General features: G+C 37.7%; 1 protein-coding gene across 2 annotated transcripts in view; it reads left to right on the top strand.

Moving 5' to 3' along the window:
* cdh6 (cadherin 6) overlaps positions 1-18,605 on the top strand; it is a 30,907-nt gene extending 12,302 nt beyond the window's left edge. The window contains exons 2-13 of one of the 2 annotated variants that reach the window (XM_082172238.1): positions 1,031-1,367; positions 3,680-3,974; positions 4,586-4,705; positions 6,040-6,213; positions 6,919-7,106; positions 7,290-7,540; positions 9,108-9,244; positions 9,492-9,619; positions 11,638-11,755; positions 13,678-13,701; positions 13,987-14,238; positions 16,907-18,605. In XM_082172238.1, coding sequence (XP_082028364.1) covers positions 1,155-1,367; positions 3,680-3,974; positions 4,586-4,705; positions 6,040-6,213; positions 6,919-7,106; positions 7,290-7,540; positions 9,108-9,244; positions 9,492-9,619; positions 11,638-11,755; positions 13,678-13,701; positions 13,987-14,238; positions 16,907-17,412 — 2,406 coding nt within the window. In that variant the 5' untranslated portion in view covers positions 1,031-1,154 and the 3' untranslated portion in view covers positions 17,413-18,605. The remainder of the gene's footprint in view (positions 1-1,030; positions 1,368-3,679; positions 3,975-4,585; positions 4,706-6,039; positions 6,214-6,918; positions 7,107-7,289; positions 7,541-9,107; positions 9,245-9,491; positions 9,620-11,637; positions 11,756-13,677; positions 13,702-13,986; positions 14,239-16,906) is intronic. The other variant, XM_082172239.1, reaches the window with a different exon arrangement.
* The last annotated feature ends 927 nt before the right edge of the window (positions 18,606-19,532 follow it).

Here is a 19,532-nt window from a genome sequence, read left to right as displayed (position 1 = left end):
CTAATTCAATTAGGCCAATTCATAAAGCAGAACATAATGGAGCTAATGGAAAATGTTATTAGGGGAATAGCTGCACCATTTAAGTCATACACGGAACTATGAAAGTCAATTCGGCATCGCAATTGTGCATTTCCATCTGAATCGCTGGCCCTCAGCCGTCGCTCTTCCTGGATGAAGGGTGATGTTGACCTGATGCATTTTTACACTGACGGAGAGAGGTGCGCCAATGTCGCAAGCAATATTGTAAATCAAAAAAGCAGAGGTACTTAAATGCGATTCATTGAGAGGCCCACGTCTCCCCTTCACCACTTTGCGCAATCACATTTGCAATCTGCTTGATAAAGTGCGAGAGGGAGCGAGGGCATGCGTTCAGTCGCAGACAAAGCCTCAGATTGATGTGGAAACAGGAAACGTGCTGATTGCTGATTATTATGTGGTGGCAGGAAGCTTTTGTCTATCAGACTGTCATTCCAGCAGGTCAGTTCAGAGCCAGCAGGCTATTGTGACCATGCATGCTGATAAAACCCAACACACATTGGTTGTTGTTGTTGTTGTTGTGGTTTTTTCAAAGAAACTCTGAATTAATAGCGCTGTGAGTGGTTAGATCTTTAAAGCAGGGCATTTAGAGAGCATGCGTATTGATTCATTGATTACAGATTTGTGAGATCTCGCCCATTGGCCTGCTTTGCAGTATTTTAAAAGTTGGGGGTTAATGGCTAGGTGGGGAAAAAAAGCCTTTCTGCCTTTTATCATGATGGCTGCAGCCCTTCGAATGGCCTCTGCTTTTATACTTCGTGAATGTGGGACGCCAATTATATAGATATCAGAGCATCGGCTACAAGACTTGCAGTGGAATTGGTATCTTATGGAGAATGTTTCAAAGATATCTTTAATAAGGGGATGGCTGTCATATGATACAGGAGCTGAAGTTGCCTTTAATTAGGAAGAGCATTCCCAGCAGCCCTAGGAGACTCTGAGACTTTGCCCAATAACTGATTGTTTTTCAATTAGTTTCTATCTTTTATTGCAGGTACTGTGTGGCTCGCTGGCAGCAGGAAGGACTATGAGGGTGGCTGCCGCCTGCACTGCAGAGCTCTGTAACTTTGGCAGATAGGATCATTATCCCCCTGTAAGACACCATAAGAGCCGGAAAGATGAGGACTTGGATTGTACTTCTTCTGTGGGCATGTGCACACAAAACCGTGAATGCAGTTGCACTTTCAAGAGGGCCGGTTCGAAGGAAAACCAAAGAAATTGAAGGACTGCAAGACAAAGAGTTGCTCAGACGTTCAAAGAGAGGATGGATGTGGAGACAGTTTTTTCTGCAAGAGGAATACACAGGAACGGACCACCAATATATTGGCAAGGTAAGAGATCATGTTTCTATTTCAGAGTATAAATGTGGTCTGAGCAATGCTGGAGTAATGTTGATAGAGTCGATTGCAGAGATAGTTTTGGTTTCATCACTCCTTCTAATTCTGTCTTCTGAGGTTAATAAACAGAGAATGATCAAAACTGTGGCCAAGTCATATGTAGGGATCTCCAGCATAGAGCCTGCTGGATTTGAGATAAGGAGCTGGGTGAAATCTGACCTCCCTGGTACCTCACACTTCATCTGAAGCTCAGAGCTGTAGAGGATCAAATATTAAAATAAAGTATAACAGTATGCTACTGTTTCTTATTGCAGAAGATCTCAAACTTTGGCCATCAGGTGGTAGGCGACACACCTCAGGATTTACACTAAATAAGGTTGTTAGATGAACCTGTTAATCCATTAAAAAGTTCCTTTAAAAAAGAATTGATTGCGAACAGAACATGAAGGCGCAAGACACTTCATATTATTGAGGCAGTGTTTCAAATTTATATGAAATATCACACCAGTGTTAAAAATCTGAAGATACTAATAAGTGGATCGTAGTTTTCATTTTATGGCTGAAAACTGATAAATAGCCCATATTAAAGCTCTGTACTACCATATCTAAATAAATAAAAATTAAAAGATTTAAAGCTAAAATCAATTTTACGCTTTATAATGTACAATATGAAAATTTTTAAATAAGATTACATTTAACAGTGTTATTAAATTATTAGATTTATTAAAGATTAGATGACGTAAATGTAATCTCAATGTAAAAATAGGGGAAATTAACATATACAATTATATAAAATAATTGCAAAAAAACAACAACAAAAAAACATACAGTAGTACCGATATATTGTGCATCCCTAAATATACACTATCATTCAAAGGTTTGGGGTTAGTAAGATTTTTATATAATTCCTTTGCTCAGCAAGTACACATTAAATTGATCAAAAGTGACAGTAAAGACATTTTACAAAAGATTTATATTTCAAAGTAATGCAGTTTTTTCCACTCCTGAAAAAATGGTATCATGTTTCCACAAAAATATAAAGCTGTTTTCAAAGGATCTTGTGGAACTGAAGACTAAAGTAATGACTGCTGAAAATTCCGTTATTTTAAATTGTAATTATATTTCACTATTACTGTTTTTACTGTGTTTTTTATTTAAAAAGTTTTATTAAAAGTTTTGGTGAACTCATGACTCATGAGACTTCTTACCAACCCCAAACCTCTAAACAGTAGTGTATACTATACAATATTGAATATTTATTAGTTTAAATTTGATTGTAAAATATGTATATTAACAAGTGCAATAACATGTTATGTCGTGCTGTGTGTTTGTAGAGGCTGTTCTGCATGAGGCCAGTCAAAGAACTGATAATGGTCTTTACAGGAATAGTGGAATCTAAATATAAACTTAAACTTGCACTGCAGAGAGGTGAATTAACTCAGTGGTTCTTGGATGTTCTGATTTGATCTGGTGGTACCTGGCCTGAAAAGTCTGAGAACCACTGGTTCAGAGACTCGAAAGCCTTGCAAAGGATCACCAACCAGTAGATTATTCATGTGAGATGTTGCAAGCGCATAATTCACAAAGCTCTCTTTGTTGTTATGGACATTATGTGCCTGGATCATGTAGCAGTCAGTGTGGAGTAGAAGCAGCCATTTCTATAGTGTTCAGAGGGAAAATCATGTAGAGCATAAGAGCCATTGTGTTTGAATGGTCTTTTGTATTTTACTACCCTATTTTACTGTAACAAAGCGGCTTATTCAAGTGGAAAGAAGTGTCAAATCATTCTCTCACTCCTCTATCAGATGTAATTGTCAAAGCTAATCACATCCCACCTTCAGCTCTAAAATGAGATGTTCCTATCACTCAATTTAATCATTTTGTGTAACAATAGTGAATAACACAAATTCAAAACTGCTTTATACACACATAGAGACGAGAAGTAAAAAAGTTTGATTACCTCATAAATATCTGACAAAAGTGGTTGCACCAAAAGATACCATGCAGCAGTGTCACTGTTCATAATAGACAGGCATTCAGCTTGATTGCATATTCAGGGTGCTGTACTTTCATCTGATATGCCATCAGAATTCAATTCCACAAGGACTCATTTTCACATATTTGCCATGGAGTACCTGTCTATTGCTACATTCCCCCTGTAGTATTTCGTTATTGTTTTATTCCTTCAAAATCAACGGACATTGAATACATTCAGGATATCGAATGCAATACATATTCATGAGCCATATCAATGGCAGAATGAGCGGAGGTGCTGATGAAATGCTTGAATTGCTTCGTCTCAACAGCTTCACTCAGATATGGATAAAGGAGACGGCACAGTGATGTACGTTCTCTCAGGTGAAGGTGCGGGAACGATCTTTGTGATAGATGCCAGCTCAGGAGATCTGCATGCTACCAGGAGCCTGGACAGAGAGGAGAAACCTCTCTACTCGCTCCGAGCTCAGGCTGTCAACAAGAAGACCGGCATCCCACTGGAGCCAGAGACCGAGTTTATTGTGAAACTACACGACATCAATGACAATGAGCCCAAGTTTGACAAGGAAGTTTATACAGCGTCCGTACCTGAGAGGTCACACAGTGGTAAGATTTGGCAGCTTCAAAAACAACCACTGAAAGTCTTGTGGGTGCATATGAAGTATATCAATATTGTAGAAATATTACAAAACAATCTATTGCTTAGTATAGCAATATAAAACAATTGTAACTTAAATTACTTTAAGGAAGTCTTTCACTTTTTGAGTCTTATTATTTACTCTCCTGCATCTGGTTCCAAACCTGTATGAGTTTATTTCTTCTGTGAACACTTAAGGAGATATTTTGAAGAAAGTGCAGGTCACTATTTTCCATTCAGTTTAATAAATGTTTTTATAGAGCTTTCAAGCTTTAAAAAAGGATCCAAATTGAGTCATTTTAGTCTTTATTCACTGATAATCTTCCCCTGAAGAACTATTAACTGCTGAAACTGGATCACTGAATCAGTAAGTTGAACTTGAGAACCAAAACAGCCAGATTCGTGAATGAATCATTCAGAAATTCAATTCCTTAGTCATAGACAAGAGTGACAGGCACATTCTTCCTATTTCCTCCTTTATGCTTTCCACTGAAGAACGAAAGTCATAACAAACATCATGAGAGCAAGTACATAATGACTATAGGTGAACTCTTTCTTGAACTAATTTCTTGTTTTTCAGGCACCTATGTCACTCAAGTTACCGCCCAGGATGCAGACGATGAAATGTTTGGCTACAGTGCAAAGCTAGCCTACAGCATCAGCCAGGGTCATCCGTACTTCTCAGTAGAGCCAAACACAGGTCAGTTCATGTTGAACTGTTATATAATAGACATAAATGGTGAAATAGAAAGAGAGAATGTGTATCTGTATGATTTGAAATGGGGCAAGGGTTGCACTGCAGCTCTGTCGTTCAAGCAATTTAGCCGGGCAAATTCGCCCAGCGAGTTTAATCATTGCTAATGTGTGCCCTGGAACATTTCCCGCAGAGGTCTTTGTTTAAACAAAAGAGAAATAGAAACACAAAAGCTCCCATGGCAGATTAGTGTCCAGCTTAACACTGATATGCTTTAGCCCAGATGGGACACGAACGATGATGTCCATGAGCACATGAAATCCTAAGACTGAAAAAAGGGATATTCATTAGAGGTGGGGGTTAATCTGAGAACATTTGTGCCATTCAAAGAAGCAGCAGGGCTTGGATTCTTCTTTACGTGAATTACTGGATTTGTCTTTTGCCTTTTTTGGATCTAACCGGGACATCAGGAATACTTATGTTCAAAGTCAACGTGAATCACTGTTTGCAAGCCATTTTACTTCTGTAATGTGATGTAACAGGATGTTCAATAAGAAAGAATGTAGGATGGGACTTGATTTTATCCAACACAAAATTAATTGGGTCATGAAAAGTGGGCGTTAGTCAGAAAGTACGTTTGCTAGTCAATCCCATTAAAGCTATTTGGCTATTGGTTAACATTATCCAGTAGCTTGCATTTCCTAACTGACATCAGAGGAAAAGTTGTTACATTGATTAAAGATTATGAAGACAATAAAAAATTAAAAATAAATATATATATATATATATATATATATATATATATGATAAAAAAAAATTATCAAGACTATGATAAAAAATAATAACAATGCATTTTTATGCCTGATTAACAGTGAATTATGATTACTTCCTGTTTATTTATTTTGTATTAGTTTATTTCAATATCAATTGAACAATTCAATTCAACTTGTACATTATGTCTTGTATTATTTTAGAATTCTTGTTGTGAATATAAAATAATTATTGCAAAAAAAATTACTGGTCCAACACTGTCAAGCAAACCCCAACAGTGTCTTACTCTGAAATTGCTTGTCACCAAATTGGTTTAGCTTGTAAAACACCGGTTTTAATAATCCAAGGTCTTGTTTCTTCAGAACCTGCAGCGATCTCTCAATCAGCAGCTGCTGCCTGTAATAATCTCTGCGGCAAAATGTCAGTCTCAGTGCATGTACGCAATTAGTTCTGCACTGTTCAAAACACAACAAAGACTCAGCTGCAACTGCGGTCTGGTGTCGTCCATCTCCTAGAGTAAGGAACTGGGCTGGATTGGATGTTAACAAACTAAGTCATCTTTCCCTCAGGTATAATCCGGACAGCTTTGGGACCTTCCGATATGGACAGAGAGCAGAGGGAGCACTACCAGGTGGTGATCGAAGCCAAAGACATGGCCGGCCAGAAGGGTGGCTTAACAGGCTCCACCACAGTAAACATCAGCCTCACCGATGTCAATGACAACCCCCCTCATTTCACACAGAGTAAGCATGCATTTAATAGATAGCAAATATATATGTAAATTCTTAAATATCAACAAATTGATATTTGCACAAGACATTTGTTCCATAATTCCAATGATTCTTTTAATTTGAGTCTTATATTTGGAATAAACAACAAATACAATACACAAATTGAAAAAACAAAACAAAGACACTTTTTTTTTTCATTTTTTTTTTTTCATTGTGGGAAGGAAAACGGTTAGTGGCAAAGCTTTACCAACTGCGTGAGGTCTGTGTGTTAATCCTGATTAAATGGACAGAGTGGGCTCAGTTCACTTACTCTTTTGTGTTTCTCTTAAAATAATCTATTCTTTTAGCCTGCATGCAAATAGAAAATGCTTGGAATTTCTGTCATGTTAATTAGAGGAATGCAGGCTATCAGCACAAAGCGGATTTACTGCGGGCAGCACAATATCGGTCATGTTCGCCATTTTTTACAGTAAAGAGAACACCAAGAGTAGGTGAAAAAGCTTTAAAAAGCACTTAATTGGCTACAGTGTTAGATACAGGGATCGGATATGTAGATTTACAAATGCAAATGGTCAAATGAGATTTGTTCTTCAACTCTTCTTTTATGTTCTCTTGAACAAGTAAATGGTCTCTTGTTGCACTATATAGTGTAGATCCTCTCTCAAGAGAATTCACAGATTCAAGCACAAACCCTGACATTAACATTATGTTCCCCAGGTATATATCAGTTCAGCGTTCCAGAGCTCACCAACATAGGATCATCAGTTGGCAGGATCAAGGCTGTGGATGCCGACGTCGGCAGGAATGCAGAGATGGACTACACCGTTGTTAGCGGAGACGGTCTGGATGTGTTTGACATCAGCACTGACAGGAACACCCAAGAAGGCATACTTAGTGTAAAGAAGGTACAAAGAAACTTTCTTTCGTGCTTCGAGTTTGAAAAACTGAATTTTCACTCATGCAAGTTTAAGAAGCTTGTTTTTTTTAATTTAAATTACACTTGATGGTTTGTGAATAAAATGGGAATGGGGGCTGAAAATTCGACTCGGAGTGGGTTGTTTATTCCTGTGAATGTGTTTCCGTTGCAGCCTCTGGACTATGAGAAGAAGAAATCATACTTGCTTCATATCAAGGTCCAAAACACTCATCCAGACCCACGCTTTCTGAGCCTGGACGCTCAGGACATGGCAACTGTCAGGGTCAGCATTGAGGATGTGGATGAGCCCCCACAATTTGAGAAAATCAGCTATATTTTGGAGGTGAAAGAGGACGCGGCTGTGGGCACAGTGATAGGATCGGTCAGTGCCATGGATCCTGACATACGCCGCAGTCCGGTCAAGTAAGGGCTTTGCATTAATATCATCCCATCACATTGTTTTCATCATCTAGATTTACAAGATCACCATAAATCTCTTTAAATGCACATTGCCCAACACACAATAGCCTGACAGTAGCTTGCAAGCCTCTTAAACCTCTGCCTGTTTCTTCTCTTGACCTTTTGATATCTGCAAAACCCTGAATAATCTGTCTGAAGCTATGGCAATATGAGTTTAGATGGACTGCTTCCTCGGAGCGTGTTTATTAAATTCACATTTAATTCAAGAGCTCCTTCAGTCGCAGCATTTTTATGAGATAATTGTAATAAACTACGATTATGAGAATAAATGAGGATATTATCACTGTCCAAAGCGCCCTAATGATAAATCTGATGCAGAAGGCTCAGGAGGACAATAAATGGATGTTTTTCCCTCCGGAGAACACAGTAAATAAGAACGCAGAATGGAAGCGCAATTAAAAAGCCCTCTGCAGCAGAGAACAGGACTTCAGGGCTGGTAATTATCAGGGACATCTGAAGCACGGGCAACACTGTCGCTCTGAACATCAGGAGGCTAATTAGGAAATTGAACAATCCCACTGATTGATTGCATTTGAAAGGGCAATATTGTGATCTTCTGGTGAAAGAAGAACAAATGGGAACTGGGCATGTGTGGGCTCAGGGCACTGGGATTTCATGCAGTTATAGCTGTGGTGTGCATCAAGCATCCTCAAGTGTCTCCTGCTCTAAAGGTTCAGTTGTCTTAACGGTTTTGTAAACCAGTGTTGGGGAAGCTGTTTTGCCAAGTTACAGGCTAATTTAGAATTTAAAGTAGTCAAAACTAGTAAATGCACCCTTTTTGAAAAAGTAGTTTACTTTACAAGATACTAACAAAAAGAGCTCACTACAGAAAAAGATGATGCAATATCTTTTGAAATGTATACAGTAACTATCCAATCATTTCAATTTTTCTGGCACAAAACAATGAGGGTTTTTTTTTTTCAACAAACTTCAATTAAGTTTTACTGTCACTATAGAGATTTCTATGACTTTTTATTTTGAATACTTTTGTAATGATTTTTGATGACTTTCCAGGCCTGGTTCCAGGCCAGGCCAAATCCAGGTTTTCTATGACAGTGGAAACTCAACTAGGCTGAAAGATTTTTACTTAAACTGATCAATTTAAACTAATTACAACTCAAATCTATATTTAGTTATATTTAACTAAACCTAAAATGCCACCAAGGATTTTTGCACAGGGACTCAAATCAAATAGTTTCAATTACTGATACTCACTAGAATGAATTGGACTTTCCAACGCTACATATGAGAATGAAAGGGACAAATATGGGTGGAGTGGGGATCTTATTATTCTTCCCTACAAAACGATGATTATGACAACACTGACAGTCTTGCATTTTTCTCTAAATTTTTTATGATTTTCACACTCCATTTTCTCTGAGCATAATTGAGCCAAACCGATTTGTCACAGGTCACATCATAGTTTAACTGCTCTACACTATTTTGAAAAGAACACTGTCACAAACACATTGGAACTGGTGACAATTGAGCTGAATGGTTTGACTTGCAGGTATTCAATTGATCGGCACACAGATGTGGACCGGGTTTTTGGCGTCTATGCTGGGAATGGATCTATATTCCTGCAGAGGCCTCTGGACCGAGAGGAATTCGCTTGGCACAACATTTCAGTGATCGCAACCGAGTTCAGTAAGTAACTCCACGCGGCTCACAGCCGCAGTTCATTTGGAATGAATTTAGGTTGTTAAGTTCAAGTCATCCAGCATTACATTTCTCCAGTAAGATTTCCGCATTTTCATTTACCATGACAGCTTATATTGACTAAATATATTAGTTTACTTTTTTAAATTAGAAATCCAGTTTCCTTCCGTGGCTCCAATAATGTGAGCTTCTATCATCTCAAGTAGTCAACCATCATCTGCCACATCTTTTTAAGGACACTCAGACAACCCAGAGCAGACCAGCCAGCCTGTGTACATCCGCATACTGGATGTCAACGATAACCCCCCTATGCTGGCATCCTTCTACGAGACCTTCGTCTGTGAAAACGCCAAAGTCGGACAGGTAAAGAGCATTTTAGTATACGTTTCCCATTTATCTGCCACATTGTCAATTTCGATGTAAGATAAGGAGGAATAAGTCCACTTCTCCTGTTCGCCCAGTGGATGGATGTGTTGATTTAAAGCAGGGGCGTCTGTTAAACAGTGTGTGACCTCTACAGAACTCACACCTCCAGAGCGAGATAGAGATCAGTGATGAGTATTTCTCCTTCATGGATTAGACGGCAGAGCCTTTTTCTGTCAAGCTTGATGAGATTATGTGTCATGGTGGATGACAGGGGCTGTCACATATCACAGGCACTTCATAATAACTGTCCACCTCTCCTCCATTTCCTGACTCTTCTTGTATCCCTCGTTGTCCGTCATCACCCACCTCACTGACCCGCCCACCTCAGCGCCTGGCAGAATTGTTCAACCTGGTGTTTGCCGTGGTTTAGTTGTTGGGTACAAAAAGAACCAAGACTATGTATATGCATAATACAGAAGTATTTTGGTCTTTTTCCTGTAAAAATATCAAAACATCTTTCTCATTTTACTTGAGAAGCAAAATTACATAAAATACTATAGACGTCTTGCATTTTTCCCCCTATTTTAAGCAATACAATTTAGTGAGGTTTATATTCAAAACAAGAACAATTTAACTATTTATTTTACACAAATTATAAAAAAAAAATTTAAAAAATTTAAGATAAAGTGCATATACTATCAACTAAATCTATAAAAATTTTATAATAATTGTAATAATTCAATTTAATTACATTTTGGTAAAAGAAACTTTAGGTAAAGGAGACTGTGGCAATTCTGTTACATGCATGATGAAACCAAACAATCATTAGTATTGTGTTTATTAGCTATATTTCAGCGACGGCAGTGTGAGATAAGGCTGGGATTTTGATTCAGCAGTTATATTCTAACAGACTGAAGTAAAGCCCAGAGGAAAGGGAAGCCAGCCAGCAACACGCAAGCAAGAAATCTGGCCAGTGCGTAAGCCTGGTAGAGAAAAAAATCATGAAGCACACAATGGATGATTACATTTTTGTCACAGCGTGTTGCCAGTGCACCCTTGAGAGATGCATTTAAACTAAAATTGCCCTTGGTGACAACTAAAGATAACCATGCGCCTCTATCACTGAGCCAACATCTTTCCTTGCTGTAAACATGATTATAGTGTTTACATGTAAACACTTGTAAGGTCTGAAAGATGACATTGTGAATAGGTCATTCATGTTATGCAGTACCTTTCCAGCTCTGTAACTTAAATAAAAAAAAAATAAGTAGTTACTTGCATGAATATGTGCCTATCAAGCTCATGCAATTACATGTTATTAATTATAACTCCACACCATTTACATAATGTCAAGATAATTAACAGGAGGCTTAACAGGATAGTGATATGGAGCAAAAGTTAGCCATTTCTAACGCTATCTAAATTCAGAAAACAATAAAACTAACAGTATAAAAAATGTGTAATATTGTATACTGTGTGTGTGTGTGTATATATATATATATATATATATATATATTAAAGAATGCATGTTTTGTTTGAAAAAAAAATAAAAGAAGAAAAGATTTAAATTAAAAAGGATATTAATTTTTTTGCTACATTTAATAAAAACATATCATGATGTAACTAAACTGATCATGTAATTTATTATTTGTATTTATTTATTTTTGCTTGATGTATTTCAAAAAGATAATAGGAAAAAATAGCTTTTTTGTTTGCCCTATGCATATCATTATTTGAGTGTGAGAAATGAAGAAAAAACACAAATACTTCTTCAGAAAATGCCATGTTTTGATATTAGAATTTGACAAAAATGACAACATCTTCTTAAACCAAATTTGTTAAATAGATAACAGTGATGATAGAAACTAATATGATTTTAATTTAATTTAAATATAATAAATAAAATAGATTTATAATGTGGACTTTCTAAAAAACAAAACAAACACAGTTTGTAATGTCCCATGAATATTGGTACAGTAAATATGTGATTTTCATCATTTGCTTCTTTCCCACAGAAAATCCAGACAATAAGTGCAGTGGATCTAGATGACCCGGTCGGTGGACATCGCTTCTTGTTCTCCTTGGCACCAGAGAGCAAAGTGCGAGCAAACTTCTCAGTCCGAGATAATGGAGGTGGGTGCCCTCTCACATCGTCTGGCTCTCTAACTAGCTCACTGTCTCTCTTCATGACAACACAGACCAATCAAACAGGAGAAATCTTTAGGACACATGGCCTTTTCACATCTAGCTGTTTAAACTGAGCCATGTTGTTTTGCAGTAGCCATAACTTTAGGTCTTTCTAGGCCTGTTGTGGTCTGCAGAGAGGACAGTTGCCTCATTCCTTAAAGTGCCCCAATTATGCTATTTTAAAGGTTCCTTATTTTGTTTTAGAGGTCTCCTACATCAAATTTGCATGCATAAAAGGTCAAGAAACACTTTCACTTTTCAAAGATTCTCAAACGACTCGTTCGAAGATTCAGTCTCTCTAAACCCTCCTTTCCCGAGAGCCTACATTGCTCTGATTGGCCAGATGGCCCAGTCTGTTGTGATCGGTCTACTGCTCACAGCATGTGTCATAAACAAAAAGCCCATTACTATAACTGAATTTCAGCTCCGAAGGCTTCCGTCGATTTTCCCATATCAATCCGAGCGCAAGTCCAATTATGAAACACTGGAAGAACCCGAACCTCCATCACAAGGACGAGTTGAGCAAGACGTTTCTCAGAGATAAGCTACTCAATTTTGATGTACATTATGAGATGTTGCAACTGTAATTCCTCAGCACCAGCATTTACAAGTGTATGTCAATCAACAAACCGATGTGTATATTTAATGCGGTGCACACGTGGGAACTGTATCATTAACTGTATCAATAATTATGGTGCATACTTTAGCTGAGCACTAAAGTTTGTAAAGATCTTGCTCCATCCTTTATCATTACTCAAAGTAGTAAGAACAACAGACAATCAGTATTAATGGACAATATTTTAGGTAATAGTGGCCCACAGCTGATTAGCAGAACTATTTCAGTAAGACAGTAATAACACAAGTTATCCGGTTAGCTGGAGACCTACACAATATAAAACACAAAACTACGTATTTTAAACACCCGGAAGAAAATATATCCATCAATAATTAATCATACTTACGGCTGTGATTCTGAGGAGCAAGTTGGTCCAAATAAAGTGGGTACTGTCCCATCTTTAATGGATAAGCGTTTTGTAAATCCCATTTAGACCTCTCAGAGATTTGAGAAGCAATCGTCAAAAGGTTATACTGCTGTTGTATCACTGTGGTAATTTTAACCACTGATTCAGTTTTTAACCACTGATACAGTTTTTGAAGGTGGGTCAAAGTAGACGTTGTTCGCGTGCAGCCAATGAATAACTTAGGTGGGCATTATGCAAATGTGTTACATTGTTGCGTATGTAAGTCACTGAAGTAAGACTGGAACGGCAACTGATGACTCGTTTGAGCAGTCCAGTTTTTTTTTTTTTTTTTTTGAGAGACAATAACTTTATTTATCGCACACTTTGATCTTTAAAATTTTGCAGACCTTTTACATTCACAAACAGCTACATTATTACACGCTGCATAAGAAGGTAATATCTGAAAAAGCGTAATAGGGGCACTTTAACCCTTACATACATAAATGTTTCTCCAATCATAAATACATATTCGTGCAATCTTTAACTGCTGCAATAGTATAAAACTCTCCTGATAAACATGTTTCGTTACCTTTTAATTTGGAAGGGTTCGATTTGAGCAGATGCTTTTTACTATCATCACTGTCATTGTCAAAGCTCATATCCCCAGTACTTTCAGCTTCTGGCTCATATTTGCGATCTCAACCATATTCTCAAAACGATCATTTTCAACGTCTTCAAAACTGACAGCTTCCCCACCAGATCCACCATCAAGTGACAGTGACACTAACTGATGATTGAAATAAAATTAATAAGCCATTTAAAGTTTTGCTGATTATATTTGTGTATTCTTTTGTTTTATGTCTGCGGTAATTATGAGTGAAACATCACGTCATCACTGTGTATCAGACATTGCCACCTTGAGGAAAAAAGGTGAATTGCACTTATTGGGTCATCAGAGATTCAATTGATACACAAAAAAAATACCTGTACACTTTTTACCAAAATGAATTAGAAAACAGACATTCTTTTGTAAGACAAAAAGTATTAATGTTACATTGTTTGTAATGAATCGATTGAGGAATACTAAGAAGAAGGTGGATGTCTAACAAAAAAAGAAAATGAATGAGGGGGAGGGTAGTGAATGATGTCCCGGGTCGAAAAAGACCAGAGGTATGCGTTTAAGGGTTAATAAGCTAAGCGCTCAACTCTCCACAGATAACACAGCTGGAATCTTTACACAACGCGCCGGATTTGGCCGAATGCACAAGAGCACCCATCTAGTGGCGGTGGTGATCTCCGATGGAACCTTTCCCACGCAGACGAGCACGGGCACGCTCACAGTTCGGGTGTGCACGTGTGACCGAGATGGCAACATGGAGATGTGCAATGCAGAGGCTCTGAGCAGCTCTGCGGGGCTCAGCACAGGGGCGCTGGTGGCCATCCTGCTCTGCATCCTCATCCTGCTCTGTAAGTAGCCTTCAGTTCTCTCCTTTGACAATCAGCTCACTTCTCATACGTCCATCTGTCTGATGCCCGCTTCCTCCATCTGTGAATTCATCTGACTGTTCATCTTTCAAGCCCTTTGTTAGAGAGACTTTTCAGTTCATTTTCCCACCTGTCTTCCTGTCAGTTAGCACTTTTGTCTGCGCTGCCATTTGATTAATTACAATTCCAGTGGTTTGAAGTGTGCACGCCTGATCTGCATGTAAAATAATTAGCAATTAGGGGAAAAAAGAAAATAAAGGAAACAGTTTCTGACATGCTCAGATGGCTGAACTGATAAAACTTGTTGGTTATTTAATCAGGAAACTGAAAAACAAGGGCTACATTTCAATTAAATGAAAATGAATCCAGTCTTGTTTTAATTCAACAAAAAATGGAATATCACATTTGAGTTCTAGACTTAATTTTAATTGAAACACTTGTCATATAACTAACATGCATGTGTAATTGATAAATTTACTGTCTTTTTTTTTTTACAGTGCATTTGAATTGCTATAGAAAAGCTTGCTTAATAGAGTTTTGCTATCTGTTAACATCAGCTACTCGTAGTTCTCACCTGTGAACTGTGTGCAGTAGATATTGATGACCTGACACCTACAGTAGGTGTCACCCACAGGGTAATGCATCATGTATGAAACTCTTCCTACTCCATTGCAGTGAAAGATCACTGATAAAAGCAACCAAATGGTACTAAGGGGGTTTACTGAAAAATGAATTGCTCCCACTGATAGTGTGGTTAATTACCACCTCTTCAAAATGCCGAAAGCATACATTACTACACAACACATCTGGAAATATGGCTGTTTATAATGCTCTTCTACATCATTTGATGAATATTTGCTGCAAAGATCAAATGGAAGTTTACACTATGTACACATTTTTAAATGACATTTTGTTTATCGTCTGCTTTCCGTAGGTGGTTATAGCTACAGAGTAAGAGTTTTTGTGAACAAAGAACAATATATAATATATATATGAAGAGTTCAGATGCAAAAGCCTCTAAATGCCATCTGAAATTTTCTTCTCGAATGTTCATTTTTATCAAGCTCGTATATTTAAGTTCAGTAACTTAACTTAAATGGCAATGAAAATAACCTATTAATTGTCATTTAAGTGAAATTACTGAACTTAAATATACGAGCTTGATAAAAATGATCATTCTAGAAGAAAATTTCGGATGGCATTTAGAGGCTTTTGCATCTGAACTCTTCATATATATATATATATATATAAATCGGATCTGGTAGAAATGTAGAAATATATATATTGAAAATTTGTTGAAGACAGTATGTCTTATTGTAAAGCCACACCAAAATGAAGTTGGTGTAATTCTATATATCTAACACTCACCAATGCTTAATTGTATTTTTAATCAAAAATACAGTAAAAACATTAATATGGTGAAATATTTAAAATTACTATTTAAAATAAATATTTTGTATTTCAATATCTTTAAAAAGTTGTCAGTGCTGATTGCAAACGCGATGAAATAAAAGGCTGGATTTAATTGCAAGCAGTGAATGTTTATTGAAAACAAACACAGTAGTCAAGATAACACTTAAGAATACTGGATAGAAAAACACGTAGAACTGAACAACCAACATAATATTGCAGAGAACGGACAATGAACTTTTTTAAGTTTAAGGTTTAAGTAACAAGTCAAACTAATCAATGAAATAGAGAACACTTGCAGATCATAATTAGTCCATGAAAAACCAAAGAAACCAAACTCAACCACAGGAAATTAAACTGCAAAGCTGAATTCCAGCATAATTACTCCAGTCTTCAGTGTCACATGATCCTTCAGAAATCATTCTAATATGTTGAATAGGGGTTATGCGGAACGCCCAACGTTCGAACCGTAAAACGGGTATAAGCATTTCCGGTTTGCACTACCGTACGCATCTGCAGCAGTAGGTGATCTCTGAGGTAACTTATTTTTCGCTTTTTTAGAAAACAAATCTTATTTCTGTTTTAATTAAAATGTCACCAATGCTTAAGTATCAGAAAAACATTTTTTATAAAAAAAATTAAATGCAGTCTTCATTTGATTGTTTTAATCGTCAGCAAGCAAATATAAAAGGTTAAACTACTATGATAGCATACAAGTCTAAACTAACTTACTGATAGTTAGCTAACTCTACATCGGGTGCCATTAGCAAAAGCTACATACTAACTTACATACCTTCATAATCATGAATAAATGAGGAGGCGTAAAACTTAAATCCTTTATCTAACGGAGTACTCGGGGCTCTGGAAGTCCGTTTGGCAATACGATGTACATCTGAAATGGATAGAATGGGTAGCTCCTGTAAACACCGGCTATAAAAGGTCGCCATTCCTACGCTGTGTTTACCTCAGTAGCTGACGACCGGAAGTAGTTATATCTGTTTTGTAGAACCCGGAAGTATGTTGCGCATAACCCCTATTGGTACTCAAGAAACATTTCTTATTGTTATCAATGTTGAAAACAGTTGTGCACTTGTGCTGCTTAATATTTGTGGAAAACGTGAAATATTTTTTACAGGATTCTTTGATGAACAGAAAATACATTGTTTTTAACAATGTAAAAGTCATCAATCTTTGTCATTCTGGTGCATCACTAATATTGACTTTTTCTCTTGTTCTGTAGTGATTGTAGTGCTGTTTGCTGCCCTGAAACGTCAGAAGAAGAAAGAGCCCCTGATCATCTCCAAGGAGGACGTGAGGGACAATGTCGTCAGCTACAATGATGAGGGTGGCGGCGAGGAGGACACGCAGGCCTTCGACATCGGAGCGCTTCGGCATCCGGAAGCAATGGAGGACAGCAAAATGCGTCGGGACATCCTGCCCTCCGAGTCACTCTACCCCCCTCCGCCGCTCCGCAGGACCATTGTGCCGTCCCGAGAGAACACAGACGTGATGGACTTTATCAACCAGCGCGTGCAGGAAAATGACGGCAACCCCACGGCTCCTCCTTATGACTCGTTGGCTACCTACGCGTACGAAGGTAACGGATCGGTGGCCGACTCGCTCAGCTCACTGGGGTCCGTGTCCTCGGAGGGGGCGCAGGACTATAACTACCTCAGTGAGTGGGGGCCACGCTTCAGGAAGCTAGCAGACATGTACGGCGGGGAGGACAGTGACTGGGACTCCTAATGGACAGACTGCGGAACAAGACTCATTTGCTGATCTGCTTCTACATGAAGACTGGAGTGGCAGAATGAGGCAGCCTAATTTCTTTTACAAAGTGCCCTTTTATCCTTCTCTTTGTCCTACAATCAGGCAGCCGATTTCTCTGTCGTGATTGGCTGTGCGTTTTCTCAAAAGAGGAGACGAACTTAACGCTCCGTGAGGAGGACGTATCTGTCTGCGGACTTCTCATCAGAAAGATCATCTGCGGTGACATCTTTCTGCATAATCCCAGATTTTTCTGGAAATGTCTACGGTTTTTCATATCTATAACCATCACTGAAAAGCCAAGCATCTGATGCGGAGGCGCTGTTCAAACACTGCTGCAAAGAACAGTTTATCAGTTGACTGTGAGCCTGTGAAACACTTGAAGTGAACTTGAGCAGGTCATTGACTAAAAGGCTTTATGAAAGTAATGAAGCCACCGCCAAACTCGGGCTTGTGAATTCACCATCAGACCTCAATGTGTTGCAGGCGGCTTAGAATCAAACAATTCAACATCATAGGAGTTGTCAAATAACTGGGAGGAATTTTCAAACTCTTACTATTAACCATTTGCATAATTTTATTAATCTACTTACACACTCAAGAAAATATGTGTTGTCGTGTTACCCGGAATCAAGACTGGTTGTGTGAAACCCATCTAGAAAATGGGTCAGAAGATGTTTCATGGTTGGCACTGGTTTTCATCATCCACATGAAAAAAAATGCCAGAAGCTTACAATTATCTGCTATGTCATTGGACCTAAATGTTTTTTTTTTCTTTCTTCTTTTAGCAGTCTGACTAACGTTTAGTTGAACTCAGAACTGCTTAGTATGACTTTCTTCTTGTGAGAGACACACTTCCACACGGTCCCTTAATGACATGCTGCAAACGAATAGCCAGGGAAGTAATAAAAGCTCAACTGATTTATTCCTCGGCTGAATGTTAACCACAACAGTGTTGTATTGAGGTGTGAGTCAAATCTTAAAGTAAATCACTCCGCAATGATTGCGCCCTCTCTTCAAACCAGAAAATGAGCCTTGAGATTGCCTTCACCTCTTCGCTTAGGAGGGGGTGAGTCAGCTCTGAACAGTGCTCGAGCTGGTAAATATTTGTGTTTTAGAAGCAGAATTTCCATTCTTTGTCATTGATATGCTGTAAAAAAGAAAAAGAAAAAGATGGTTACTCATGCTGTAAAAACTTGGTTTAATGAACAGTGCTTTGTACCAGTGGTTTGGGAGAGTAGATTATGTCCATGTACTACTTTACTTTATATCTTGTGAAATTTTGTACCAAATATTTATATACCACAATGATGACTAAATATTCTTGAAATATGTACATTCGCTATTATTGTTCCCGTGTTTTGAACGTGTTCAACTATAAATGTGAGCTGGTTGCAGTTCATTTGATGATGTGCAAATGGAATCAAACTTTCATTTAAATAAATGTTCTCTTTTACAGAAAACCTTTGCAATTCTTTGCACACCCAGAAAACACTTACAAATGCATTGCGTTAAGCTTTTGACTTATCACAAGCAATTTGTATTTATTTATTTATTTTGCAAATTACAGTTGGTCTGCTGCCCATTTTGTGAGCTAAGATAAGTTCAATCAACCTAAAATAAATGTATTTTTTATGATATATATATATGAGAGAGAGAGAGAGAGAGAGAGAGAGAGAGAGAGAGAGAGAGAGAGAGAGAGAGAGAGAGAGAGAGAGAATCATACAAGTATATATGTGACCCTGGACCACAAAACCAGTCACATGGGTCTTTTTTTATTTTATTTTTTTATTTATATATCTATATATACTTATTTATACTGAATAGATAAGCTTTCCATTGATGTATTGTTTGTTAGGATATGACAATATTTGGCCGAGATACAACTATTTGACAATCTGGAGTCTGAGGGTGCAAAAAAATCGAAACATTGAGAAAATCGCCTTTAAAGTTGTCCATTTATGTTCGCGATTTTGCTGCATTCACTCACAAAAATAAATGTTTTATATATTTACGGTAGGAAATTTGGAACATGATCTTTACTTAATATCCTAATGATCTTTGGCATAAAAGAAAAATCTATAATTTTGACCCATACA

This window comes from Leuciscus leuciscus (genome assembly GCF_965113295.1).
Source record: "Leuciscus leuciscus genome assembly, chromosome: 6".
Lineage (NCBI taxonomy): Eukaryota > Metazoa > Chordata > Actinopteri > Cypriniformes > Leuciscidae > Leuciscus > Leuciscus leuciscus.
Note: the sequence above shows the minus strand (reverse complement) of the source record. Positions and strands in the feature narration are given on the sequence as shown.